Below are 22,535 nucleotides of genomic sequence, written 5' to 3' on the forward strand. Positions count from 1 at the left end.
CACATAGAAGGAAGAACGTGAGATCTGACGCCAAACTGTCTCGTTCTATACACAGTCCGCATTTGTTGTGATTTGCCCCTACACAACCCCCTCAGGGGTTGCGGTGCAGCATTTGCCGTGCCCCCCTGTATTTGCATATTGTCTGTATTCTACATAGGAAAATCCGTTAGCACTGTGGCCGTTTGTGAGGGCAGCACGACACGGTTAGCCCAGCAGCCCAGACAGGAACTAAACAGGTGACCAGCATTGAAGGAACGTAGTTAAAGGAAAGTTAGAAGTGATCTTTTTTTATTAGCATACCACTATCTAGACAGTATATACGTCAACATGTGAACCACAAAGGAGACGAACTTTTGGGGGGACTTGGTCTCTTATTTGTTCAGTACTCGGTATAGAATTAAAGCAAGTTTTACTACACAGCATGCGTCATATATTGGAGGAGGTGATAAATTCTGCATATCGCTTCTTCCGAGGCCAACATTCTCCAAGAGGAAAAGAAAGCAAATTCTTCTTTTTATAGCTTTAGAGAATGCGTTGCCTCCTGCTATGCCAATACATGTTGACGTGCTCAGCTGACAGCGCCACCCTTGGACGATGCGTGCAAAGCTTGACAACGATCTACTTGCGACCCGGGGGTCCCCCGTTCCATCTCGGTTTGACCTGAGTAACGACCTAGCCCCCCGCACCAGCTAGCCGAATAATATTTTCAAGGTCTTTGATGGCACTTGCCTGTTACTTATGCGCTGACTTCATCGAGGAACACGGAAAGGTAAGCTGGCGCAATGCCAGAGTGTCATTTTCTCATTCCTCGCTGTCCAGTTCTGACTGATTCTTTAAATCTGAGATCCCAATCTGTGAAGGGTGCCAACAACGGTAAATCAGTGCACTCTGACTTTGTGATCTTGTAATCCTATGGTGTAGATGCAAAGCCGAGCACCCACGCGACCGTTGCACGGGCAAAGGTAGTCCTGCAATGGAGCAAAAGGGTGTTAAAAACGCTTAGGACTTGCGGCATGGGTGTGACAGTTTGCTTTTCGGGAAGAAGCAACACACTTTAGAAAAGGTTTTCGATTCTCATGTTTTCGCATTTAGTGTTGCTGGGGGTCACCTGCTGGGTGCCCCCGACTGGGGCTGTCAAACTGGGGGCCCTTCTGCATGCGCTTCCTGCTGGAAACGTAGATGAATTCATATTGGTTGTGTTTGTATAGCATCTTTTTACAGTTGCCTACCAAATCGCTCTTGTAGCAGCTCAAGGGCGTGTGGTTGAGGCACTTTCATTTTCCTTCTGTTGGTCTGTCCTGGAGCCCTTCCTGTGGAACACTGCAGTTTTGCACTGCCAGTCACATGTTGCCCAACGTGGGCGCGTCCCCTTGAGTTTTTTGAGGGATTTCGTGGGTCTCGAGGGCGTATAGCGCTTAGCTACTCTCGTGTTTCCCTTCCCTCTATGCAGCAACGCACTGCTGTGACAGTTCTTGTTCGTGGTTTCCTTTGCCTTCTTCATTCGTACTTTCCGGCACCCAGCGACGTGCAGTTTTCCCATGCGCACAAATCTAAATGAGCGATGCAGAACAACGGCAAGCGGGCGGTGCTCGACATGGGCACAGGTTGCATAAAGGCCGGATGGGCTGGCGAAGGACGAGCGCGCTATGTCTTACCCACATGTGCTGGAGCGGTCCGTCGCCGGCCGCAGCTGTACCTAAGTGAGGAATGTTACGCCTTGCAAGAGTACATCTGCTCTCGGCCTAGTCAGGGGGGCCTGTGGGCTAATCTGGAGATGCTGCGAGACATCATCGACATGTCCTTTGGCCGAAAGTATCTCGGAACCGATCCCAAAGAATTAAGCGGCGTGGCCCTGACAGAGCCTCTCCTTACACCGGCCCCCCTTAGACACCACATTAGTGAAATCCTATTCGAGGACTTGGGTGTGGAGAGGCTGTCCATTGTTGCTGCGCAAGCCGTTGTTCCCTACGCCTTCTGGGGTATGGGGTGGGGGTCCCATGATATGTGTGCTCCCCCTCGAGCTAAGCGCATGGCCATTACTTGCTATAGCGGGCCCGATCTGGATCCTCAGGAACCTTCGGGCCCCGTGGGCGGCCCCTTGAAAGGAAAGGGGGCACCTTGCGCCGACCCCTGTTTTTCTCCTCGGCTTGCAGCCACTACCCCGTCAGCAGAAGGAGTAGACCTAAGTATGACGGGCCACGTCAGCCCTGGTCGCAATCCATTCGGCTTAATCGTCGATGTCGGGTTTAGCGCCTCGCACGCAGTCCCGGTAGTGAACTACACGACCTTGGAGGCCTCGGCGCTGCGATCGGAGATCGGAGGCACCCATGCCAATGCCTACTTAAAGAACCTTCTCCTCACGCGAGGCCTCAGCCTCGAGAAAAATGAGCTCTTCGCGCAGAAGGCAAGCCAGCTCCCATGGCCTAGGCAAATCTGGCCAAAACGGGCACTCCCAGCAGGGCCGCCGGTCCTCCGCACTGTAGAGCCTTTGTCTATACGGGGTCCCTACTGTGGAAACGCATGCATGCAGGTTCCTTTGATGCATTTCTTGCTATGCGAAAAAATTAGAGGTGGTCGCAGCTCGGAAAAAAATGGTTTTTGCCGTCTGCGTTCGTCCCGTTTTGCGGTGTGTATACAGCTCAAGGAGGAAACGTGTTTTATTGCGCGAGATCCTATGGGAGTTCTAAAACGCCTTAGCACTCTTCCGGGGGGCAGAAGGGCGGCTCATTTGGGAGGGCCCTTGCTTGTGGAGAGGGAGACCCCCGATTATTCATTATCTGTGAGTGCTGGGCTACACCTAGCCATACAGCTACGTCGTCCTGCTTGCTGCCCTGAGCCACAGGGATTGTTAAGCTCTCTGTGGCTGTGAGAAGGCGGAGAGGGAGCCTTCAGAAGCACTTTATGCCACTGCAACTGGGTATTCAGACCCTTTTCTTTGGTGACCCCAGGCGACTCATTTTTCCTGTGTTCTGTCTGCCACAGAAGGCGCAACTGGCCACCTACTTCCACACGCACTCTCCCGCACCCATCCCGGACTTATCTTCTCTCAAGGATTCTGGCGACTCTCACGCACGAACTGGCAGCACAAATGACAACCAGCACATTGGTGGCAGTGGGGAGACAGCCACGAAGTGCTCGACACCCTCAGCAACATCGAGAGACCCTCACCCACCCTCCTCAGCAGAGGTGTCCTGGGTCGCACCCGCTGCTCCCACGAGGCCTACAGTAAAGCTGACGACAGAAAGGCTCATAGTGCCCGAGATCTTGTTTCATCCCCAAGGCAAGATGCTAATTCAGATTTTCTTTTAAAAAACTCACCAGCCTCCCTGTCAGAGCCCCTCACTCTGTTCTCTGTAGGTTGTGTCTGAGGCTCGTTTTTCCTCGTTTTCGGTTTGCCTGCGGTATGCGCAAACATGCGCGGACTTCGGAAAGCCTGTAGGCAGTGTTCGCCTGGTGTACAGCCAGCGCATCTGGGCATAAAGGCAGGCCCTCCCAAAGCGTGCTTTCTGTGTCGCGGTTGCGGTGTGTCTCTTCTAGGTGGACGCTTGCTCTCATGAACGACAGTACATTTGTCCATGCTCAGTCCATCTTGCGCGTGTCTTTGAGTGCTGAGTTGCAAGAAAAATGCTGGGCTTGTATACTTTTGTACCCCTTTGTGAATGCGGTGTATGCGGGTTCCGGATCTTCAGACGGAGGTAGTACAGAGTGTGGCGTCGCGGAGCTTATATACCGCGCGATATGCAAGGCCCCCATCGAGGCGCAACCCTTTCTGGCCTCCCAGATCTTTCTCGTTGGCGGCAGCACCAAGTTCTGGGGTTTTAGGGAAAGGCTGTGCAATGACCTGCGGGCTATGCTACCCGAGGTAATGCGTGCCTCTGTGCCGGGAGTTAGAGTGTCCTCTCCCTCGTCTCTGCCTGATCATGAGGCCAGCCGTCTATCTGTGTTCGTGTGTGTCTGCCCATCTCTTTGGCTAACCTGTCCGCTCATCTGTGCCCTATTCTGGCTTTGCTTCTCAGTGCCAGCTGCCTCTGTGCTTCTTGTATTCTGGGGCAGTTGCTTCTGTGAGGGGGCCCGATGAGTTTCCATGCACCCTGTTGTATCCACTTTCCTCTTTCACTTGCATGTGCCCTCACTCATGTCTGTGCCTGCTGCCGCAGCACTGGCCAATTCACATATACCAGCACGAAGACCCTCAGCACAGTGCTTGGTTGGGTGCCAGCAACTGGGCTCACGATGACGGCGTGTACCTGCAATTCTCAGTGTCGAGGCAACAGTTCCTCGAGACCGGACTTATGTGAGCCCTTTCTGCACTATTCATGGCAGTCCACCTTTCCGCGCACCCCTTAGTATTACAGGTGTGCACCTGGCCCTTACCTTACCACGTCCCTCCACTGTTTCTCGTGTTGATACAGTGAAGCGGCCCCCAAATCTAGCGAGGAGGGCTGCTGGACATCCACGCAAACAAAATAACAGCTCTTTTCACTTAAATTATTGTTTGTCTTGATGGGCTCTCGCCATCGGCTGTGCATACACCCCAAGTCGACTAGCCAGCCCAAACGGGTGCAACTGCTGGATACCATTAAATTCGTAGCCCTCCTCATGGAACGCACGCCCCCAATCAACGCACACCAAACACACTCGGCGGGCAGCGCCCCTGATTCGCCAGAGGGGCATCTTTGGCTCTAGCAGCAATACTTCCTGCTACTGCATCCCCGCTCGTGAGCCCCCATAGACGTAAGGCCCACGGTTTAGCTCAGGGTTTGTAGGACTTATAGATCGGGTACTCGTCCTCTGCTTGCTGGAGCCTCTCCTGAACAATCTGTCTGAGCTCTTCTTCATATAGATGCCCCAGACGTCGCAGCCACACCCCAAGAGCTTCCACCTCGGGCAGGCCCCCAGGTGGCCCTTGGTCTCCCCACGCCCCTACAAGAGCCCCTGTGTCTCTTCCAAGATGCTGCAAGACTGCAGGAGCTGCAGATCGGATCTCCAATAACTGCGACGGAAACTTCTGAGCCTCATTCTCCTCTTGTTGGCACTGGCGCTGCCATGTGTACAGCTGCAGCGCCGGCACGCCCTGTAGCTGCAGCGGCGGTTGCTGCTGTAGCATAAACCGGAGGGCCCTTTCGTTGTGTCTTAGCTGCTTCATGTTGCACGCCATTCTGCGCTGCTTGAGGAGAGCTCGCCTTCCCCTCGCGATAACAAGGCTGTTCGTAACTCTAACTCCAGTTATTGGATATAGAGGAAGCCGGATTTCCTCTCCTCCATGACTGGGGAAGTCCCCATGGGCCCCCAGGGCCTCCTGGTGCAGCAAGCCCAGGGCAGAGACGAGGGCTTTTGAGCGAGGATCCCACGCTGTACAGTATAGCACACCACAAATATCATTGCTGCCGCTACTCTGCTGTTGCAGCAGCAGCTCCCCAGAGTCCTGGGGGATGGCTCCTCCCTTTCCCCAGTCTACAAAGTTTAGCAGCGGGATCTCTTCGGGGGGGTTCCGCGCCGTCGCCGTGCTCGCGGGAGGGTGCTCCGACGCGGCAGAACTGACAGGGGCAGCTTGGAGATGTGAATGAGGTAGGAGGAGACTGGAATGAGACCGTAATGGAGAGTGTGTGCATGGGAGAGACTCTCCGAACCCCTGAGAGACCCCCAGGAAGGCCGGGTATGCGCTGTCTCGGTATTTGCCCCGGATCACAGCCGCAGCCGTGGCTGCAGCAGATGTCCACTCGACAAGTAGCAGCAGCACACGGCACGTCAACGGAATGGACATCGCGAGGCAAGGGGGGGCCCCGGGGGCCCCTGGTTTCCTATATGATGCCGTGAGAGAACACACGAGAAGCCTCAGTGGCATTCGCCCACCAAAAGTGCAGTCATAGTGCGCCGAAAAGTGACTTTGCCTAGGATTTGGGGGTTGGAGAGTCTTCGCTGTGGAGCCACCCTTGTACTCTGAGCACTTCAAGAGTCAGAGTGGAAATCAAATGGCGAATGCCGCGGTATTCGCCACTTAACCCGGGTGTTTCTGGGTATTAGCAGGTGAACTGCTGCACGACTAACTTCTTCTCCATCGGATTTAAGCCCCGTGGAGCCACAATTTATGCTGGATGGGCCACTTGGGGGGCCCCCAGGGGTACCCATCAGGCGATCCCAAGAAGGCAACAGTTGTTGCTCTTTTGCTAATCCAGAAACCCATCTGGTCTCTCTAGTGTATGTGAGAAATCCAACTCCACATACTTAATAATGTCTTTCTTTGAAGAGAGTTCGTAACATCACGCCTAGATTCCTACAACTCAACCCTGCCCACTGTACTGTTGCATGCTGCGGAAAGGCATACCTTCCTGTGAAAAATGCATCAGACTGCACCAAATCATACGGTTGCACGGCAAACCATATTTGCGCTTGGATGTATACTTGATTAGAGCAGCAAATGACTTGAGATGAGGATCATCGAGAGGGGAAGAATGCTCACGTTTTCTCCATATTCTCTCATAAGAAACAGCGCTTAACAACCCCTCACTGATGGTGTGGTCAAGTGTAGTGGACCTTCTGCAGCTCTGAACTTCGATAGAATAACACAACATATTTTTTCATGGTAGGGCAGGTAAACCCTCTGGACACCGATTTGATGCTGCAAATATGAAGTGTGTGTTTGTATCGCCTTATTTTCTGATGTGCAGCAAACTCTACAGCACACGGTAGCTTATGTCTGAAAACGCGAGCAGGAGAATTTTTCCAAGAGTCATGTGGCACAGCTGTTCTTTAAAACTGAAACACGTGGGCGCAGTGACACTCCATCTGAGGTCTCGGTAGGAAGCCTATTCGCCCCCAAGACCAATATAAAGTTTGACTAAAATTGCTGATCGTTGTTCCAAAGAAGCTGCTTTTTCCCCTGGCCTCAACCCTCAGGTTCTGCCTCTCGTGGACAGGTTTAGAGAGCTAGTGTGCTAATAGCCACATACTCTAGGCACTCCAGACATTCACCGGTGATTGCACGGGCCAGTGATATGGCAATTGTAGCTATTGTTGCAATCGAATTGCCCATCCATTAGATTTGGCTTCAGCAGGCGAAATGCGAAGTAAATACGTCCACTTGTGTAGTTGCATTTTGGGATTGCTGGCATTCTATGGTCTCTCGAGTGCTGTAAGCCGTGACTTTCTCATGGATCGAGGCTCAGCTGTTCCTTTTGATCAAATAACCTTTGCAGTCACGCGGCCGGCAACATAGGCAACGTCTTAGCAGCAATCAGGCCAACCGTTCGTATACTGAAAGATATGCAAGCCGATCTGATGTCTTTGGTAGCATTCATACTTACCCACTCAACCAGACGAAACAGCTCGGAAGCCAGAAAGTAGCCAGTGTCTCAGCACTTATACCATTTGCATCTGCGATAACTTATCAGTACTATCTCTTCGCCCTGATATCAACTAGATGCCACCGATCATCTCATTGCTTGTCCCATCCTCAATTGGCCCCTCGATAAGCTACGCCATCCCGTATCCCCCATGCACCATTTGGGCAGCCTCTAGTTATCAACTAAAGCCATTTGACGCAAGCATATAAAAGGGACATTCTAGTGCTTCTCGCCACAGTGTGAGCCTGGGGGGAAGTCCAGCATGTAGGTTTGGATGACACACCATCTCCTTAATGTATGAAAGCCCAGCTTCTAGAAAGTGCGCCAAGTGGCCTGAAACGACCACCTCTTCGTGAGATAAAAGGTACCGCTGCTGGTTTGTAAGCAAAACTGAGTGTTAGTAATGGGTTTCCTAGTGAAACTAAGTCAGTAACTCAGTTGATAGCGGATTCCAAGTTGCAAGCATTTTTAGTGAGTCAGAAAAGATGGATATGCTTCACTCGTGTCGATGAAGGCAGTACAGGCGAACATTGGCCACAGCGTAACCCCAAAGGCGGTAGAAACAGATAGCTTAACAAATAACGCCCAGAGCAATGGACGAATGCTGGAGTACTTCGTTCCTGCCAGTTCCTCAGCGACGGCAAGGTGTGGAAAAGACGTTGAAGAGAGAATACAGTGTTTGCCAGCGTGAGGTGTACCACAAAGAGCAGAAAGCAAAACCTTATAGTCTGCCCAGATGTTTCAGGGTCCAAGTATTATTAGTAAGGCTATAGTGGCTAGTCTTATGTTCTCACTGTGTACCGCTATATTGTGTTCAATTTCGGATCTATGATAACCCAATGATTTGAAGTTGCACGTTCTCTGGAAGCGGAGTGCTTAGACTATCTTTCTTAATTTCATCACATTTATCATCAGAAACCAGCTTGCACTGCTTCAAGGGTTGCGTTTGTGGAGTGTCCTATGGTGATCCGCATACATGAAGGAATTGAAGAGGCGAAGGACATTAGAAGGACTCCTAAGCACATACACGAAGATAACAATAAAAGGAATCAACAAAATAAGTTTTCTAGCAAGGCTACAAGAGTCCTTCGGCTAAAGGCTATTTCATGGGCAAACACATGTTGGGAGTGGATCCTGAGATGGCCACTGAGTTGGGTGATGTAGTTGCACTTGCGGCAAGTATGCATATACTATTGGAAAACCTTGAAGGGGCTGGAAAGGAAACAAAAAAGGGTCAGCAGCGGCGAATCTAAATGAAGTGATGATGCACTGCTCTCTTCCCTCTCCTATTAGAGGCTGTGTGGGCTAAAATATCAAGTTGGCACTTGATTTAGCACTACTTCTGCATAGAAAAAGCTGATGCTTTCTGTAAGTGCCCACCTCTAGAGGCCCAGTTGTGCTAATAATATTACAGCGGGATGCGTATTTCTCTGTTCTGGAATTAAAAGTAAGCTCAACTAATCATGGGTGCCTTCATACTATGGGCAGACTTAGCTACGTATGGGTGCTTGCGGCTTCTCAAGCGCATTGGAACGGCTCTAAGGCGTTTCTGCTGCATTTTAGTTTGACTTGACGGTGTGTGTAGCATATCTGATGTGCGGAGTTTGTGTAGTGAAGCTTAGGATGGGCTGGGTCATGGAAGGGTCTGTGAAGCAGAAGGATGTGCTTATCAGGTTTGCACTTCTGTCCACTCTCAGGACTGCTACTGTGTTGACATCTCTGGCGCATCTTCTCCCGATGGGCTGCACACCTGTAGCCCACTGATATGTAATGTCATTTGCCCCTGGCCGTACTCCGAAGGTTGTCTATCCTTGTTGGTAACTAGCTCTCTATTTAGCATCACACCGATATCAGCCCATATCTAGAAGCTCGAGCTCGAATCATATTCTCTCTTGCAGAACATGTAGCCTGCAATTTCCGAGAAGTGCAGTGAGAACTGCAAGAAGAGCGCAGAACTGCTCTTGGTAGACCGGCATGCTAGCGCTGGTCACAACAAACAGCCAGACACGAATAGGGATAAGAATCAGTGCTTGCTTGCGTCAGCCGGGAGTCGAACCCGGGTCGCCTGCTTGGAAGGCAGGTATCCTAACCGTTGGACTACTAACGCTACGCTGCTCTGGGTCTAGAGTCACATTTGACCTTGTACATTAGTTAATCTTCATTATGCATAGGATGAAATCGAAATATGACACTTCTCAGTTTGACAGAGGAGTGGATGTTTCGGCTATAGGTTGCGGCGACAGAGTACACGCATTTGAGGAAGAAAAGAACTGTGGCACTTCAAGGGCCGCGAATTTGGCTAGTTATGGATGCATATTATTGTTCTTTGAGTGATAATCGATTCAACATTGGTATAGCTTTTTTATATTTGAGGTGATCATTGTAGCCGATGTTCGTGTGCATGACGCTCTACACATTTTGCCCTGTCACCCTTTCATGAGCTTACTCCGTTGTAGTAGCGGCACAAGAAAAGTTGATGATCATGTTTTCTGGGGAAGCGCGTAATAACAACAACGCTTATAGTGAGTAAGGACTGCAAAGGCGGAGAGGCAAACATGCGTCAGCCGGGAGTCGAACCCGGGTCGCCTGCTTGGAAGGCAGGTATCCTAACCGTTGGACTACTAACGCGACGTCTCCCTATTGCGGTTGTCTTGTTCTCTCGGCTCTCTATTTAGCACGCTGAAGCATTTGAATTTGGTGAGAATGCCGTAGCACAGTGGCAACACTGTCATTTGAACTGTTTCTTACCGTATCGCGGCATTTTGGCATGGTTGGTGGCCTTCGAACAATAAAGGCTCGTCGTTTTGGCTAACATGCGCTGGGGCTTTCCTGTATTTGTTGGTTGGTGCGATGGCAAGGCTAGTGTTGAAACTTCAAAGAAAACTTCTACCTTACCCCACGGACTGGCCTTGAGTGTTTGTTGCAACGTGGCTTCCAACTTGATTCCTGTGCAGGGACCCACCTTGCACGGCCCCTGATATCGATAGCCGAGAAACATGGCGTGATACACCTTCTACTGTTCGCGCCTGCAGAAAAAAGCGCTTCTTTGCCAAAGCAGCCGTAACCGGGGCCTTTGCTTCACCTTATGGGGATGAGGGCGAAGAGGAGACGCCCTGGAGACAGGCCAACTTGGGACTCTCCGGCACAACTTTATCGCCTTCTGTCTGTTGATTGATGCCTCAAGCCTGTAGTGTGCTTCTTGTTTTAGACTGAGTGAGCCCTGTGAATGCGGGCTCTATCTATTTCATAAGGGGTAACTCTTCCTAGGCGCACTTACTGCTGCTCCTTTGTCTTGTATGTAGACCCCCATTCCCCACGGTTTCTCGAGGGAATTTCTTCTTTCTTAACCCAGCTGATGCAGAGGCCTCCCGCTGTTTCCATTCCCGGGAGACAGCTAACATTGGGGCCCCGGCGGGTGCGGCGTGCTGGCCTCATTTTTTTCGTGCTGGTTTTCCTGCCTCTGGGTGGGAACCCTTACAGGTGCAAGGGGCCTAAGGCGATAGGGAGTGACGTCGGCTCTGGTGTCTCCGCTGAGTTTTATGGGCTTGGGCGAAAACGCTATACATCCCCCCTAAGCGGATGGCCTCCGTCGAGGCCCGGGGGCATCGCCAGAGTGGCTGACGGTCACTGCGCCTCTTCGCTACACGCATCTGTCGACACGACTACGAAACCTTCGCACCCTGCAGCAGAAGGGGGTCTAAGTGGGGAGTCAACAAGAAAGGCCCACACGCAGCCGCGTCCCCCCGCCAAATTTGTTGCTGAGGAGCACTTTCTTCATGAGCTGCTCACGAGGATCTTTACGCTGCATCTGCGCATGCAGGACTTGCTGCAGTACCAACAACAACAATCGGTGCAGCTCCGTTCCGAAGATTCTGCAGTTTCTCTTCCCACGCTGCACCTTTACGAGAAAAAAGATGGATCTTGCGTGGCTGCAGCAGACATTGTTGCCCAGGTGTTCATCCTAGCGTCTTTGAGGGCACGGTTCCCTGACGACGTATGCATAGCTGAAGAGACAGCTGACTTGTTTTCCCCTCTGCTGCCTGAAGGGGCCTTTCTCAGGGGCCCTGCAGCGAGCAAGAGGGGTCCAGGGCAGCAGCTGGTGTCCGACGTTCAAACTGCAGTACAGACAGCGGCTGAGCAGCTCTTTAAGGAGTTGCGGCTTCCAGAAAAGCTTCTCACGGAGAATGGGGCCTCACCTGCATCGATAAATAGAAACGCCTTCACAGATAGAGGGCATTATGCTTCTGCAGCCACATTGGAGGCCTCGGGGCCCCCTGTCTCGACAGTACTCCTTGCGACAAGAGGGGCACCCTGGCACTTACTCCGGGAGGTCGTCTGGCTGCTCGCTAAGGGATCGCCCCAACACCTTCTTGCCCTGTTACGCGAAGGATTTCAGGAAGGCCTTGCACCAGAAGCAGTAGAACGGGCAGCGTGCCTGCGAAGAGCAGCGGCTGCCACAACAATGGAAGGCCGCGAGCACCTAAAGGTTTCCTCGGCAGTAAGTGATGCTGAGGAACCGCAAGGAGGCTGGGCTACAGCTCTTTTACTACGAGGACTGCAGCGGTTGCTGTGTCGCCCTGGGGCCTTTCTTTCAGAGCAAGCAGCAATTGCTTCCCCTGAAACAGGAGCAGCAGCATCCGTCACATCAAGAGCACCAGCTGCAGGAGAAACACAGGGGCCAAGGGGTTTGCGGTGCTGGTTGATCGATCCCATAGACGGCACACGGGCCTTCTTTGAGGAACAGAAGCACCACTGCTTCTCAACGGCGGTTGCACTGCTGGTGAGTCGGGAGCAGGGGCACACAGCAGGCGAGCTACCTAAAGTGGTGCTCGCGTCCATTTGTTGCCCCTCGTATGACCTCTGGAATAGCTGCCGAGGCAGCAATATGCTGCCTTTGTGTTCACCCGGAACGTCAAAGAGCCCTGCACCAGCCGACAAGAGCGGCACTCCTACAGACAGTGCTGCTGACGCCGCGCCTTCTGATCCTGAAAGCGGCATCAGGACCCTCCTCAGGGGTCACTCCAACGCGAGGGAAGGTGCTATCGCCGGCGTAGGGGCTGAAAACAATGAAGAGAGGCCCTTGCTCTGCGCGGAACGCCTTAGGGGCTGCGTCCTTACGAAGGCTGAGGACCTTCCCGCGAGGCTCACTGTCCGAGATATTCGCTCTGGGGCCTTACTACAGCTTGTGCAGCAGCAGGAAGAAGAGGAGGTTCAAGGGCAGCAACAGCAAGCTGCTCCACTGCAGCCAGTAGCAGGCAGTACCACAGGCGATTGGCCTTGGTGCATAAATCATGGCCATCGTGGGGCTCGTCTGCCTGCTGCGGCAACTGGAGCAGCAACTCCAGAAAAACCCTCACAGTCGGCAGCAAACGCTTCTTCCGTCCCATTTAGGTGGACTGTCTCTACGCCGAACTACGAGCGAATGCATAGCTTGCTGCAGGAGCACCTGTCCTCCCCTTTAGGGGGGCCTGCACCTTCATGGACAGTGCCCCCTGAGGAGCACCCTCTAGAGGACTTCGGGTCTGGACGGTTGTATGCGATGCCTTATGTGCCTTATAGTAAAATACCTCCAGAGGGCCTGGCCACTCCGACGAAGGGTGATTCATCTTCAAGCCGTGTGCCGAACAACCTGTCGGATCGGCGTTTAGCGAGAGACGCCCCGTCGGGGAGGGCCTCTAAGGGCCAACAGTTTCTGGCACTCAGGTGCGGGCACATTGTGAAGTACCTCGCAGTGGCCTTAGGCCATGCAGACGCCTTCCTGTTACTTCCCACTCGCTACCAGAGAAAGCTCCCTGTGGGGCCTGCTGCTGGCTGTTTAAGCGCTCACACTGCGCATCTAGTGCAGCCACAAGCCAGAGCTCATGACTCGTTTGACGGGCTCTCACCTGCACACCCAAGCCCCCAGGGGGAAGAGGCCACTGGGAGAAAAGACGGGGCCTCTGTGGCTTGTGGGAGGCCTCTGCTCATGGTGTGGGACCATGCAGCTGGCGCTGCTATTGTCGAGATGTTAGGAGGCGTTGTCTTAGATTCTGCGTGGCAGCGTGTACAGAGCTACTGCTACCTGCCCCCTAAGTCTCCTTCGGATGTGGCCAGCCGCTCCCCTGAGGCCTCCGCACAAGGGTGGCAAGCCACCACTGCAGCGCGTGCAGCTGGGAGTCCGCAATCGGGGGCCCTTCTGACCTCATTCTTGAGAACCAACCCATTGCCTCTTCAGGAGACCGCGCTGCCCCCAGTGGCCTTCGCACTCAGGGGTGAGGCTCTTGTCGCCGCTCGTAACCCGCAGGCGGCGGCCAGGGCGTTTGCGGCGCTGGGAGCACTGAAGAACTCTTACTAACGCTGCAACATCTGCGATCCATGGCTTGTAAACGTGCGGGGGGAATCCAAACGCTGTAGAGTAGAGCCCCCTTTGGTAAAGTCTGTGTCACGGTCTAGGATTTCTTACGCAGCGCATTTGCGGCAAAGGCATTTTGAACGCTGGCCTACCGGGGAGCCTCGATTTGCTTTCCTCCGCTTCGGCTTCGCGCGCCTTGTAGAGAACTGGGGGTGTGCAGTTACACCAGATACGGTAAAAACGGAATTCCCTGCGGTTGCTAAGGGTCTTGCCAGTCTAGGAAAACCACTGGTGCGCCTTGAAGAATCTAGACACACTGAAGATACCAACGAGAGCTGGCGGCGCGGCTGAGCCGCAATTCTTGAAGGAGAGACTACATAGAGCAGGGAGGACTGGACAGCGGCTGAACAGGAAAGAAGAGGTGGATTGGAAACAGAGTCGAGAGGCCAAAGGGCCACTAGGCGAGAAGACTGAGCACCAACATTTAGAGAAATGTACCGTAGAGAGTTGAGGGGGAAAGATCATAAGGAACGAAGTCTTCCGTAAGGAGTTTGCTCAACACTTCGTCCTACGAAGACGGTAGACCTAGCTAAAAGCCTCATTCCCTGCAGTCTTCTTAAGTGCCAGTGGCAGTCTGGCAACCCCTACAGCTGCCAAAGACTAGCACAGCAACCCTAAAGAAGTCCTAGGGGGCGTTGCCTGCAGGGCTGTACCTTAAGCTACTACACACCGTACTGCTGCTGCTGCTGCTGCTGCCGCGGTTGCTGCCCTTTTAGTTCCTTTGCACTTTGGCGGACTTGTTGAGCCTCAAATTCCTTGGGTGAGGCCACATACGGGAAGGCAGGAGAGACGTCGCCCAGCTCTTCCCCCACGGCCCTCCCCGCGTACAAGGCTACACAGGTGCGGCCATAGCGGCGATTTCTCAGGCCATTAAGCTCAAGAGGGGCCCCTGGAAAACCAATCTGTAAACAGTCAAACAATACCACGGAAAAGATGAAGTTGGTCACAAATCCCTTCGAGCTCAAAACTGGAGGGGCAGGTGCAGATATAAAGTTTGTGAATCCTCCTCTTTTTGCTGCTTGGCTGCATCCCTGTGTGTTCCTCTTTGTATCTAGCAGTGTACGAGTAGAGTTCTGCCTACCCACTGCTTTCCATTCTGCAGTGTACAGGAACTCCTTGTGCGTGTATATGTGTAAGTGCATGTGTCTTTAGGTGTGTGTGTGTGTGTATGTACAAGGTCTGGTCCTTGAGGGAGACCAATGTCCCTACGGCTGCATATTTGGAGGCAGGCTCTGTGCTCTTAGGTGCGCAGCACTCACGTTTAGGGGGAGAGAGCCCAACTCTCTAGGGTATTCTAAAACCAGCACACCTCCAGGACGCAGGAGACCAGAAAAGAGCAGCTTCTGAGGAGATGACACGACTTGCAACATCACCCATCCGTCAAAAAGGGTAGAGGCAGAGGCCCACAGGACAGGACGGGCAAAGGAACGAAGCGACAATGAGTCTCAGAGGGCGTCAAAGGATTAAAGACATGGAGGTTACATGATATAGAAGATGGGATACACAGGCTTGAAGAAGTGGGACATGCAAAGAGGAGGGCCAGCAGGCTTCACGGAGACAGTCTCGTGTGTCCTGACTGAGGGACAAGTACATCAAGAAGCAGTGCAAGAAGAAACAGGTAGGTGCATATGGGCTCTTGCGACCATCAGAAAGGCAAAAGCGCTACGAAATAGAATTCATAATGGGGGGATACGGAAACAGAGGAGCTCAGGAGAGAGGGAGGCACACCGAGAGGACAGCGCAGGCCCTCGCACCGCCCCTCAGACCACCATCGGGAGAGAAAACCTCAGGAAAAATATCCGCAAAGCGGAAAGATACCGTGCGCCTCGGCAGTCAGAAGGGAAGGCGATATCAGCAGCAAGTGGCAAAGGAAGAGGAGGCGTAGGCCAGGTAGGCGCAGTAGCAGAGTGAGACTCCGTACTTGCAAGAGGTCTCCGTATACAACCTCCGTGTAAGGAGGGCACATGAACACTAAATCAAAAGACAAGCCTTCGCTGCTGCCTTTATCTTGACCTAAAAATCGTCGTGGCGCCAGGAGGAGCTCAAAGACGCAGAGGCGCAAGACTCGACTGTCCGTACACCCCAGATGCCGCAGGTTTATGGCCGCTGCCTGCGCCGCATGATTGTATAAATAGTGCAGCTGCAGCAGTTTGCCACGTTGTGAAGCGCTCTCTGGCCTTTTCCTGCGGGCCGTTTTCTGCCGGCCTTAAGTGTACAGACAGTCGCCCAACCAAGGGAGTAGAGGGGGGCTTGCCTCGCAGCAGTCCAGAGAGCTATCAACGAGGACAGCGTACTCGGCCCCCCTCGAGATGCTCTCGATGGCAAGGGCACCGCTGCCGGAGAATAAATCCAGGACCCTTAGATAAACCACAGTCAGCGAGGACACACTCACAGGGGTATGTGTTCATACGTAGGCTTCCCTGAGAGAGAGAAGACACTTGAGGGGCTAAAAAGGGTTACGACAGCAAAAACGAAGCTGCCTACGAGGACGAATGTGCAGCATGCGCACGCCGCGCGCAGCCCTGCAGTGTACAGAGAGCAGCAGCAGCGAAGCAGCCGCAGAAGCGGTGGAGCCGCACGAGACAACCCTGGGCAGTTGCTGCCTGGATTTATTTTTTGGAAATAAACACGCAAGCAGCACGCCGTGGCAAAATGTGGTGAGGAGGTTCAGGAGGAGGGGGGGCATACACTCGCTTACCTGACGCCAGGGCGCGCGAAGACTCCTAAGCTCTGCATCATGGAGAAGACGGCCTCACGCACCTGCGATCCCGCAGAGGCGGAAGCGTGTCACTACATGCATGCGCGGATGGAGCAAACGTCGGCACGGCGAGTTAGCGAGAGGCAGAAACAAGACGGCCATGGAAGCTGCGACGATGAGGCTAAGAAGCAGCCGCAAAGAAGAAGAGGATGCATGCCAGGGTTACCTTCGCCATCATTGGTCGTGTTCCTTCCGTGCGAGGCATAAGGAGCCGCCTTCGAGCTAGACGGCCTCCTGTCACTCGAAGTCTCCCTAGCCCGTGCTCGGGAAGCGGCAGGGGAGGCAGAGCTGCGCAAAAAGCCTGGCTGCCCCCTGTTTGCGCTGACTGTGAAGCTGCCGTAGCAGCAGCAGCGGTGGCTGCTGCTGCCCCCGATAAAGTCATATGCTGCGTTGCCAGCAGCCCTGCAAGACCTGCGACAAAAGCGAACAACAGAATCTCGACACCTTAGGGTTGCACGAAAAGAGGCTCTGCGTGCTGTCTTTACCTTAGGGGTTTAGACAACACACACGGCCCTTCCACCCTTGTGCCGCTTCTTTCCGCTGCATGGCATCTGCATGCCTCTGCAAAGCCCTGTGAGGGGCTGCCGTCCATCCCTCCCTTCCATAGATAGCCTCCCGCTGTGCAACGTCGCCAGCTTCTTTCCTCTGCGCTTGCTGCGAAATTCGCCTAGCTAGAATATCCCTATGCAAGCGTTCATAGGCAGTCGTATTGTGGCTTAAGCTGCTGATGCTATTTCTCTCTCTCTCTCTCTTTCTCTCTCTCTCTCTCTCTCTCTCTCTCTCTCTCTCTCTCTCCCTCTCTTTCTCTCTCTGTTTCTCGCTCACTGCTTACGTTGCTGCTCCTGTTTCTGTTCCAGCCTCTGCTGCTGGCTCTGCTAGGGCTCTTGGAGGTGCAGCAGAGGGCTATCGACTTACTGCGTGACAGACGTTGCCTTCCCTGCCTCTTCTTCGGCTTAAACTTTGGCGGCCTAGCTATTCCTTCCAGCGCTGCTTTCGGCAAATCCCCCCAGTTCGTGCCACTGCTGCTGCTGCTGCTAGTGAGGGAATTGTTGGTGCTTACGTCGGCATTTTCTGGGGGAGGACGTGGAGCGCAGAAGAGGCGGTGGGGTGTGTAGCTCGCCAGATACGTCACCGATCCAGAAGGCCCTCCGCGGATCTTGGTGGGCCCCTTCAGAGGGACCGCAACGTCAGATGCTGCTGCTACTGCGCTACAAGATAGGTGCCCATCACGGAAATACATTCTGCAATGTTTTCTGAGGAAGCCCATGGGCATCATCACCCCGTCCCTTTGTGAGCGGCTGCCCGTCTTGACGCCCGTGGTGCGGATCATTGCGTTATTGAGGATTATTGTGCTCTTATTGATCAGTGCGCTATTTATGATGATTGAGTCGTTGCGGATCATTGAGGTGTCGCTGCTGCGGCAGGTGTATTTGTTGCCCAGGGCTTGTACCAGCAGGAGCACCAGCAGGAGCACCAGCAGTTGCATCCGAGGCACGGTTTTTCGCGTCATTGAGCCACTGGGTGCTCTCCATGGGGCCCTAAGGGGCCAAGGAGGGCCCCCTGTGTGTGCGTTGTGCAAGGCTGGCTGCAAGACCACGATGAGAAATTGGGGCCCCCCCCCTCGTTCCGCCTACCGATTGTGTCCCGCGCGTGTCTGCGCGAACACGTTCTTCATGAAGGCGGCTCGGCAGTAAGTCTTAAATAGGCGCAGAGGCCATTTTTAAAATAAAAAACAAAAGGGAAGGCGGATGTGGTCGCTGCTTTTGGCCAGGAAGCCTCCCGCAGCGGAGACTGCAGCTCCCAAGAGGGCCCCCCTCCCCCCCTGCCGGTGCCGCCTTCGCCGCTGCGCTGTCGAGTCTGCGGGGGTTCCGCGGGGAGAGCTGATAGAGCAGCCAGCGACTAACCTCAGAGTCTTCTCTGACTCTATCTATATATGCATGCAAGTGCTGAAGCTGCTCTTCCTCGCGGGAACTTTTCTCGGATCTGACGCCTTTTGCCGCGCGCATCGTCGGCGCGGCTGCCGGCCGAAGGAAACCCAACGCCAGCCCGAGCAGCAGCAGCAGCGCCACTGGAGGGATCGGTGGGCTCGCAACACACACACACACACACAGACATATTGGAACCCCAATCACCGCCACACCGCCCCTTCCCGCCGCAACAAACTGCAGCCGATACGCGCCAGCCGCAGCAGACAGCTCCAACGACGGTCGGCGCAGCAGGGCGAGAGCAGAGCAAACAAGCGCGCTGTAGCAGTCTCAACGACAGGCCTGACGGCAGCGGAAACAGAATCCTCGGTCTGCCTCGTCGCCATGCACCCGATCTCTGTGAGGACAGCCGTGGCCGCCTCTGCCATTCGGCTTTGCAGCGCGCCGCTGCTCGTCGCTGGTGCTCGCTGCTGCCCCCATCCGGCAGTGCTGCTGCAGCGTTGCTGCCACAGCACCGCCTTCGGCAGACGTGAGAGCAGCAGCAGCGGGACCAGCAGGCTGCGAACTCTCTTAGGCTCCCTGGCGGGAGCGGCTGCTGGCCTTTTCGTAGGATGGCAGGCGCATGCTGTTGCTGCAACCGCAGGGGAAGGATTCAGCGGCTCAGCTGCAGCCGTCCGGCTGTGTCCTGCAGCAAAGTATAGCCCCTCCGACTGCAGCAGCAGAGAAACCCCTACGGGGGGAGTGCAAATTTACAAGCCTGCACAAATCCAAGGTGAGCAGCACCCCCGACACAGCGCCAAGCCTTCCCACCGACGCGATCTTGGTGCGTTTAGCCAGCGCCACTGTATGCCAGTCGCATAGCACCGCTGCTCCTCAATCAAGGGGCCCACGACGACGACTCTGATGCTGCATCGTGCTCTGCGCAGCCTGGCAAGACTTCCTCCGAACCCAAGACGGATTCGTATCGCTCCAAATTCTGGCACAGCCGCCAGCAGACTACGACTCGGCCGCTGTGGCTGCCGAACCCGAGGGAGAACACAGCGGTGCAATCCTCCTAATTGAACGGTAACTGCACGCAGAATGCCCGCAGTTGGCGGTGCAGAGCTGGCGCAAGTTGCGGCCTGTCCCTCCCTGTCTCCCGCGAAAAAAATATGCTGTTTTCGCTGAGGTGCCATCTTACTCTATCTGCGCGAAATCTCTACCTTCAGCAGGCCTTTTTACACAGTGCAGAGTAACAAAGATTCTGTGTTGCCGAGCACTATCTACGCGTCGCAAGCTGCCGCTCGTGGCCACTAAAGAAAGCGCATCGTCTACACACTAGAAACTTTCTGCGATGCGGCTGTGTCTTTCTGCCTCCCTAGGTGGCGCAGCCATGAGGCTCGTGATGCTGCTGAGGCCGCAGCCCGCACACGCATTGCACAGGAGGGACAAGAGCCGCAACAACTCCTACTGTCTGAGGCGCTCGCCTGGCCTTCACGTGCGTATACACTGGATTCGCAGGCAGCCGCCCCTCTGTGGCTCGCTCTCCGCTAGCTCTCGCACCGCGCAGCACGCCGCAGCGTTCGCTAATGCGCATGTTATACTCTGGAGAACGGAGACGCACGCTCCTTTTTGTTTCCTGTAGAGCCGTATACTGTGCTGCTGTGCAGCGCAGCAGTTAGTGAGGCTAGCTGCCTACTGGCTAGCTACTATTTATGCTGGACGACCCGCTGGTGGAACGACCAGCGAGCTGGGAAGGAGGAAGCTATTCGTTGTTGCGGAAAGGGGGGCAGCGAAGTGGTGGGGGAGGGGGAGGAAGGAAGGGGGCCTTTCCGTTACGAGGCTCCACTAAGAAGGCTTTTTATGAGGCTGTCTTTTGCTTGGCTGATGGCCTGCAGACGTAGATATGCAGACCAGACACACCTTTGCGCGGCAGCTACGGGATGCTTTCCATATCGAGAGACATGTACACCGTGAAATTTTTCTCGCCAATCGGCACTCCACGCATCAGCGGCGGTTACGCCGGTTGCATCGAAAGCGGGCAGCTTCTCATGATTCAGCGAGAAAAGGAGATTTAGCAATCAAAGGATATTTAGCGATGGGGATAGACAGAAGCTCTACAGTCAGGCGAGCAGCATGAGAAGGCCGCTTCGCGTAGGGGTGACGGGTCCACAGTGCAGCACCCACGCGCGCACTGGTAGAGGGAAAAGAGGCATTTGCGGAAGAAAGGCATAATCGTGGGAGGAAGACTGACACAGCGAGAAAGAAACACAAAGTCATACACGCGGAGTGCGCACGCAGAGCCAACCGACGTAGAGGAGACGATTCATGGGAGTTTAGAGAGTTGAGAGGGAAACGGGGGGGAACAGGGGGGGGGAGTGGGCGCTTGCCTGGTTGAAAGACGCGCTCTCTGAAGTCCCTTGTGCGTCTCCTTGCATATGAACACGCGCAAGAATAGCGGAGGGATTGGTCTCTAGCAACAAGCTGCATTGCACAGCAGGCACAACACGCGGGGATACACACGCCTATACACACCACATCTAAAAGGCCGGTGTTCAAGCGCTGCCGCCGCCTATGCCGCTCTATACGCTATCAGAGGCATGATGAGCGGGGGAGCACATGCAAGAAACAAAGAAAGCCGCCTTACACACACACACACACACAGCGAACGCAACACGGGATGAAGGGCGGAGAGCAATATCGCGGAGGAGAATGCCTTACCCCTGGTCTAAGATCTGATCGAGCGCGAGCATCACAGAATCCAGATTATCAATCAGCGCCTGGCGACTAATTGTTCCGCTACGAACAGGAAAAAACAGATTGGCAGACGGCTATGAAGCCTTGGCTTTGACTCACCAATGGCAAGCGTCCCGGAGGGAGAAAGGCCGTTGCAGCAGCCGCAAAGAAAGAGAAGCGCAGCAGAAAACACGTGGCCATTGGAGGCGCGAGAGCACAGCAGAATCGACAGTAATATCGACAAGCGAAGCGCAACAGCGCTAGCAGGACGCGCGGCGTACCTGCAGAGAGAGGCAAGTACGGATCTGAGAGCTTCCACAACTTCCAGAAGGAGCAGCTCGTTTGCAGACGCTTCGGGCGATACAGCAAAGAGAAAGACGTCTCCCACCGGCAGTCCAACTGCCACCTCGCCCTCTGCTTGCAACGCATCCGCTGCAGCACAATCAAGGGGGGGGGGGCCCCAACAAAGCCACTTGCTGGCGGGTACATCACAAGCCGGCCAGACATCCAGAGCACAGCAGCATGAGGGCGTCTATCACCCCGAATTCAAGCACTACCGTCCATGTACAGCTGGAGAGAGCTGAAGAGACAGCCAGCAGCACCAAGACAACAGCGAGATGCCATCATGCGATCGAGTACCTTCTGTCATTCCCCTGATCTTGAGAAGGCTCTGATGAAGGAGGCCCTCGAGTCTCCGCTGCGCTTCAAAATCAACATACGGCCCTTGGGGCCCCAAGGCTGGGGGGATCTGGGGGTAATGCACACAGATGCGTTCCCCATCTGCATCCAAAACTAGCAGACACGTCAGTCTCAGGGGCGACTCCATGCTGTTGACGCGGAGGTGCACACGTCAGACGCTCGAGAAGTCGGGCTGCGTTGGGTAGGTATTAGCCGAGGACGACTCGGCAGACACCGCAAGAACTCAAGGCGCAAGGCTTGATGGTCCCTCCAGCGTTCCAGAGCCCCTCCTTTAGTAACGCCCTAGACGCAAAAAAGCCCAATTCACCGATCCTCGCCAATGAAAAAAGTTTGCCGGAACGCCGCTTATTTGCAAGTGGCAGGGGCGAGTTGCTTCTGCACTCTCTAGCTACCCGGTGCTACCCCTGCTGCAGGTGGTGGGTGGTAAGCTCGGGAGGGCGCCTTGGGAGTATTTGCGGCAGGTTTGAGGCAGCCACAGACCTTGTGCAGTCGCACAATTACACGGAAGGCGCGCGAATGTAGGAATATAAGGGCCAAGAGGGCTGCTCGAGCAATCCAGCGGCTGCTAATGCATGCAGCAGGTCTCGGCGAGGGAACTGACTGGACGGCTGCGATAGATGCGCGCTCTAATCGCTCATCAGGCGTATATGCTACATAATTGTCTTGCAGATAAAATTTCGGGGACCCCATAACCTGCAGCGGCA

At 54.3% G+C, this 22,535-nt stretch overlaps 5 protein-coding genes and 2 non-coding genes across 7 annotated transcripts; 3 read left to right on the top strand and 4 right to left on the bottom strand.

Annotated features, from left to right (window-relative positions):
* Nucleotides 1–1,561: 1,561 nt before the first annotated feature.
* Nucleotides 1,562–4,298, top strand: LOC34623548. Its single transcript, XM_026337386.1, has 5 exons — nt 1,562–2,404; nt 2,639–2,779; nt 2,983–3,280; nt 3,690–3,862; nt 4,158–4,298. Exons 1-5 carry the CDS (start codon nt 1,562–1,564, stop codon nt 4,296–4,298), a joined length of 1,596 nt encoding a protein of 531 aa, XP_026193171.1.
* A 455-nt stretch (nt 4,299–4,753) lies between these two features.
* Nucleotides 4,754–6,129, bottom strand: LOC34623547. Its single transcript, XM_022736665.2, has 2 exons — nt 6,049–6,129; nt 4,754–5,947 (listed from the first exon to the last, which is right to left on the bottom strand). The coding sequence occupies exons 1-2, from the start codon at nt 6,127–6,129 to the stop codon at nt 4,754–4,756; spliced, it is 1,275 nt and encodes a 424-aa protein (XP_022592990.2).
* Nucleotides 6,130–9,378: 3,249 nt separating this feature from the next.
* On the bottom strand, nt 9,379–9,450 carry Trnag-ucc. The gene has a single exon. It is a non-coding gene; the product is annotated as a tRNA-Gly (tRNA).
* A 65-nt stretch (nt 9,451–9,515) lies between these two features.
* On the top strand, nt 9,516–13,677 carry LOC34623546. The gene is made up of 6 exons (XM_026337387.1): nt 9,516–9,654; nt 9,867–9,955; nt 10,019–10,113; nt 10,298–10,505; nt 10,611–10,807; nt 10,938–13,677. Exons 1-6 carry the CDS (start codon nt 9,516–9,518, stop codon nt 13,675–13,677), a joined length of 3,468 nt encoding a protein of 1,155 aa, XP_026193172.1.
* Nucleotides 9,900–9,971, bottom strand: Trnag-ucc. The gene has a single exon. It is a non-coding gene; the product is annotated as a tRNA-Gly (tRNA).
* Nucleotides 13,678–18,425: 4,748 nt separating the features above from the next.
* LOC34623138 lies at nt 18,426–19,950 on the top strand. Its single transcript, XM_026337388.1, has 5 exons — nt 18,426–18,456; nt 18,604–18,856; nt 18,945–19,189; nt 19,344–19,482; nt 19,779–19,950. Exons 1-5 carry the CDS (start codon nt 18,426–18,428, stop codon nt 19,948–19,950), a joined length of 840 nt encoding a protein of 279 aa, XP_026193173.1.
* Nucleotides 19,951–20,231: 281 nt separating this feature from the next.
* Nucleotides 20,232–21,958, bottom strand: LOC34623137 (coatomer subunit zeta-2). Its single transcript, XM_022736269.2, has 5 exons — nt 21,772–21,958; nt 21,414–21,564; nt 21,118–21,195; nt 20,787–20,880; nt 20,232–20,288 (listed from the first exon to the last, which is right to left on the bottom strand). The coding sequence occupies exons 1-5, from the start codon at nt 21,956–21,958 to the stop codon at nt 20,232–20,234; spliced, it is 567 nt and encodes a 188-aa protein (XP_022587694.2).
* Nucleotides 21,959–22,535: the final 577 nt, after the last annotated feature.

The sequence above is a fragment of the Cyclospora cayetanensis genome, unplaced genomic scaffold, assembly GCF_002999335.1.
Source record: "Cyclospora cayetanensis isolate NF1_C8 unplaced genomic scaffold, CcayRef3 CcayRef3_contig_18, whole genome shotgun sequence".
Taxonomy (NCBI): Eukaryota; Apicomplexa; class Conoidasida; order Eucoccidiorida; family Eimeriidae; genus Cyclospora; species Cyclospora cayetanensis.